A 5806-nucleotide genomic window follows, 5' to 3' on the forward strand; every position below is an offset into this window, starting at 1 on the left:
CAAGGACTGGAGGGGACACACAAAGGACTCAGGAGGGGACACAAAGGACCAGAGGGGACAAGGACTCAGAGGGAAAGGACCCAGGGGGACAAGGACTCAGAGGGGGGCAAAAGGACCAAGAAGGCAAGGACTGGAGGGCAGGACAGGAGGAACAAAGGACTAAGGAGGGGACACAAGGACCAAGGAGGGGACAGGACCAGGAGGACACAAAGGACCCAGGAGGGGACACAAAGGACCCAGGAGGACAGCACAAAGGACTCAAGAGGGGGACACAGGACCAGAGGGACACAAAGGACCCAGGAGGGGACAAAGGACTACAGAAGAAGGACCAAGGAGGCAAAGGACTCAGGGGGGAGCACCAGGAGGGGACAAAGGACTGCAGGAAGGCCAAGGACAGAGGAAGGACCAAGGAGGAACAAATACCAGAGGGGACACAAAGGACTAAGAAGGCACCAAGGACTAAGAGGGGAACAAAGGACCAAGGAGGGGACACAATGACCAGAGGGGACACAAAGGACCAAGGAGGGGGACAAAGACTCAGGAGGGGACACAAGGGACCCAGGAGGGGACAAAGGACTGGGGAGGAGGAATAAGGACCAGGAGGGGACAAGGACCAAGAAGGCACACCAAGGACCCAGGAGAGGGACACAAAGGACCAAGAAGGCACAACAGGACCCAGGAGGGACACAAGACCAAGAAGGGACACAAAGGACCAAGAAGGGGACACAAAGGACCCAGAGGGACAAACACAAAGCACAGACTCAGGAGGACAAAAGGACCAAGGAGGGGACAGACCCAAGGAGGGGGACAAGGACTCAGGAGGGGGGACAAGGACCAAGAACACAAGGACCCAAGGAGGGACACAAAGGACTCAGGAGGGGACACAAAGGACTAAGGAGGGGACACTAAGGACCAAGGGGGAGGGACACACAAGGACTAAGGAGGGGACACAAAGGACTAAGGAGGGGGACACAAAGGACTCAAGGAGGGGGGACAAAGGGAGACTAAGGAGGGGACACAAAGGACTCAGGAGGGGGACACAAAGGACCAAGGAGGGGACACAAAGGACTAAGGGAGGGACACAAAGGACCAGAGGGGACACAAAGGACTCAGGAGGGACACAAAGGACTCAAGGAGGGGACACAAAGGACTCAGAGGGGACACAAAGGACTAAGAAGGGGACACTAGGACCAAGGAGGGCCAAAGGACTCAAGGAGGGGGACACAAAGGACTCAGGAGGAACACAAAGGACTCCAGGAGGGGACACAAAGGACTAAGGAGGGGACACAAAGACTAAGGAGGGGGACACAGACTAAGAAGGGGTACACTAAGGACTAGGAAGGGTAGACCAAGGAGGGACAAAAGGACCAAGGAGGGGGACAAAGGACCAAGGAGGGGACACAAAGACCAAGGAGGGGACACAAAGGACCAGGAGGGACACAAAGGACTAAGAAGGGGACACTAAGGACTAAGGAGGGACACAAAGGACTAAGGAGGGGGACACAAAGGACTCAGGAGGGGACACGAGGACTCAGGAGGGGACACAAGGACTCAGGAGGGACACCAAGGACTAAGGAGGGGACACAAAGGACCAAGGAGGGGGACACAAAGACCAGGAGGGACACAACGGAGGGGCAAAGGACCGGAGGGGGGACACAAAGGACTCAGGAGGGGGACACGAAGGACCAAGGAGGGGACACAAAGGACTAAGGAGGGACACTAGGACCAAGGAGGGGACACTAAGGACTCAGGAGGGGACACAAAGGACTCAGGAGGGGACAAAGGACCAAGAAGGGGGACACAAAGGACTCAGGAGGGGGATACAGGACTGGAGGGGGACATAAAGGACTCAGGAGGGGGACACAAAGGACTAAGAAGGGGACACTAAGGACCAAGGAGGGACACAAAGGACTCAGAGGGGACACAAAGGACTCAGGAGGGGGACACAAAGGACCCAGGAGGGGACACAAAGGACTCAGGAGGGGACACAAAGGACCCAGGAGGGGGACACAAAGGACCAGGAGGGGACAAAGGACCAAGAAGGGGACACTAAGGACCAAGGAGGGGACACAAAGGACCCAGGAGGGTGACACAGGACCCAGGAGGGGACACAAAGGACTAAGAAGGGACACCAAGACCAAGGAGGGGACACAAGGACTAAGGAGGGGGACACAAAGGACTCAGGAGGGGGACAAGGACTAAGAAGGGCACACTAAGGACTAAGGAGGACACAAAGGACCAAGGAGGGGGACACAAAGGACCAGGAGGGGACACAAAGGACCAAGGAGGGGGACACAAAGGACTCCAGGAGGGACACAAAGGACTCAGGAGGGGGACACAAAGGACCAGGAGGGGACACAAAGGACTAAGGAGGGGACACAAAGGACTAAGGAGGGGACACAAAGGACCAAGGAGGGGGACAAAGGACTAAGAAGGGCACACTAAGGACTCAGGAGGGGACACAAAGGACTAAGAAGGGGCACACTAAGGACTCAGGAGGGGACACAAAGGACCAAGAAGGGGTACACAAAGGACTAAGAAGGGGCACACTAAGGACTCAGGAGGGGACACAAAGGACCAAGAAGGGACACTAAGGACTCAGAGGACACAAAGGACTAAGGAGAGGGACACAAAGGACTCAGGAGGGACACAAAGGACTCAGAGGGGGACACAAAGGACCAGGAGGACACAAAGGACCAAGAAGGGCACACTAAGGACCAAGGAGGGGACACAAAGGACCAAGGAGGGGACACAAAGGACTAAGGAGGGGGACACAAAGGACTAAGGGAGGGGACACAAAGGACCCAGGAGGGGACAGGACTCAGGAGGACACAAAGACCAAGAAGGGACACTAAGGACTAAGGAGGGACACAAGGACTAAGGGAGGGACACAAAGGACTAAGGAGGGGACACAAAGGACTAAGGAGGGGGACACAAAGGACCAAGGAGGGGACACAAAACTCAGGAGGGGGACACAAAGGACTAAGGAGGGGACACAAAGGACAAAGGAGGGACACAAAGGACTCAGGAGGGGACACAAAGGACTCAGAGGGACACAAAGGACTCAGGAGGGGACACAAAGACCAAGAAGGGGCACACTGGAGCACCAAGGAGGGACACAAAGGACTGAGGGAGGACACAAGGACCGGAGGGGACACAAAGGACTCAGGAGGGGACAAAGGACTCAGAGGGGACACAAAGGACTAAGGAGGGGACACAAAGGACTAAGGAGGGACACAAAGGACCAAGAAGGGTACACTAAGGACCAGAAGGGGAGACTAAGGAGGGACACAAAGGACCAAGGGAGGGGACACAAAGGACCAAGGAGGGGGACACAAGGACTAAGAGGGGCCAGACTCAGGGGGACACAAAGGACTAAGAAGGGACACAAGGACCAAGGAGGGACACAAATGAAGGAGGGGACACAAAGGACCAGAGGACACAAAGGACCAGGAGGGCACACTAAGGACCAAGGAGGGGACACAAGACCAAGGAGGGGACAACAGGACTAAGGAGGGACACGAAGGACCAGAGGGGGACACGAAGGACTCCAGGAGGGGGAAGGCCAGGAGGGGACACGAAGACCCAGAGGGACACGAAGGACCAAGGAGGGAGGGCCAAAGGCCAAGGAGGGGACACAAAGGACTAAGGAGGGGACAAAGGACCAAGGAGGGGGACACAAAGACTCAGGAGGGGGACACAAAGGACTCAGGAGGGGGACACAAAGGACTCAGGAGGGGGGACACAAGGACTCAGGAGGGGACACAAAGGACCAGGAGGGGACACAAAGGACCGGAGGGACACAAAGGACCAAGGAGGGGACACAAAGCACTGAGGAGGGGCACAAAGGACCCAGGAGGGGACACAAAGGACTCAGGAGGGGACAAAAGGACTCAGGAGGGGACAAAAGGGACCAAGGAGGGGACAAAAGGACCAAGGAGGGGACACAAAGGACCAAGGAGGGGACACAAAAGACCACAGGAGGGACACAAAGACCCAGAGGGGACACAAAGGACTCAGGAGGGGGACACAAAGGACTCAGGAGGGGGACACAAAGGACTCAGGAGGGGACACAAAGGACCAGGAGGGGACACAAAGGACCCAGAGAGGGGGACAAAGGACTCAGGAGGGGGGACACAAAGGACTCAGGGGACACTACAACCAGAGGGGGACACAAAGGACCAAGGAGGGGACACAAAGGACCAAGGAGGGACGGACAAAGGACCAAGGAGGGGACACAAAGGACCAAGGAGGGACACAAAGGACTAAGGAGGGACACAAAGGACTCAGGAGGGGGACACAGAGGACCAGGAGGGGGACACAAAGGACCTAAGGAGGGGACACAAAGGACTCAGGAGGGGGGACACAAAGGACAAGGAGGGGACACAAAGGACCAAGGAGGGGCACACAAAGGACCAAGGAGGGGGGACACAGGACTCAGGAGGGGGACACAAAGACTCAGAGGGGGACACAAAGGACCAAGGAGGGGGACACAAAGGACTAAGGAGGGGGACACAAAGACTAAGGAGGGGGACACAAAGGACTCAGGAGGGGACACAAGACTCAGGGAGGGGACACGAAGGACTAAGGAGGGGACACAAAGGACTAAGGAGGGGACACAGACCAAGGAGGGGGACACAAAGGACCCAGAGGGGGGGACACAGGACCAGGAGGGGGGGACACAAAGGACTCAGGAGGGGGACACTAAGGAGGGACACAAGGACCAAGGAGGGGACACAAAGGACTCAGGAGGGGGACACAAAGGACTCAGGAGGGGACACAAAGGACAAGGAGGGGGGAAGCAAGGGACTAAGGAGGGACACAAAGGACTAAGGAGGGGACACAAAGGACCAAGGAGGGGACACAAAGGACACAAGGAGGGGACACAAGGGACTAAGGAGGGGACACACAAAGGACAAGGAGGGGACAAAGGACCAGGAGGGGACACAGGACTAAGGGGGGACACAAAGGACTAAGGAGGGGGACACACAGGACTAAGGAGGGGACACACAGGACAAAAGGACCAAGGAGGGACACAAAGGACTAAGAAGAGGGGGACACAAAGGACTAGGGAGGGGGACACAAAGGACCAAGGACGGGGACACACAGGACTAAGGACGGGGACACACAGGACTAAGGAGGGGACACAGGACCAAGGAGGGGGACCACAGGACTAAGGACGGGACACACAGGACTAAGGAGGGGGACACAAAGGACTAATGTAGTGATGGGTTGTCAGACCACAGCTTACATCGCAAGGAAAGCCAGACTTGACCCGACATGAGGGGGGTCAAGTGTAAGGGTATCCCCCGCGGGTGCTCAAGGGTGTTACAAATCAACTAGCTCCCCTTCCCATGTCACACGGCCAACAAACATGTAAGAAGGCACCAGCCGACTCTCTCCCAATATACACAATATCCTACACCGCAGAGGAAGGCCAGACTTGACCCGACATTAGGGGGGGTCAAGTGTAGGGTAACTCTCACGGTTGACCAAGGGTTATAAATCAGCCAGGCTCCCCTCCCATGTGACATGGCACCACAACAAACATGTAAGAAGGCACCAGCCGACTCTCTCCCAATATACAATAACCTACATTGCAGAGAGAGTCCAGACCTGACCTCACATTAGCCAGGTCAAATGTAACCCTCGAGCTCAAGTTAAGAGGCCACAAATCAACCAGGGCCTCTCATGTCACACGGCCCCACCTGATGACTTTTCCAGAAGATACAACTTAGTCTCTGAAAAAGTCCAGACCTGACCCTACATTAGCGAGGGCAAAGGTAAGGGGACCCTTCCCCCCCCC

At 56.4% G+C, this 5806-nt stretch overlaps 1 protein-coding gene across 1 annotated transcript in view; it reads left to right on the top strand.

Annotated features, from left to right (window-relative positions):
- LOC121854724 (uncharacterized protein DDB_G0290685-like) overlaps positions 1-4976 on the top strand; it is a 15320-nt gene extending 10344 nt beyond the window's left edge. Inside the window, exons 2-3 of the mRNA XM_042349459.1 lie at positions 5-449; positions 3555-4976. Coding sequence (XP_042205393.1) covers positions 5-449; positions 3555-4976 — 1867 coding nt within the window. The remainder of the gene's footprint in view (positions 1-4; positions 450-3554) is intronic.
- The last annotated feature ends 830 nt before the right edge of the window (positions 4977-5806 follow it).

Source organism: Homarus americanus, unplaced genomic scaffold (assembly GCF_018991925.1).
Source record: "Homarus americanus isolate GMGI-L3 unplaced genomic scaffold, GMGI_Hamer_2.0 scaffold53233, whole genome shotgun sequence".
NCBI lineage: Eukaryota > Metazoa > Arthropoda > Malacostraca > Decapoda > Nephropidae > Homarus > Homarus americanus.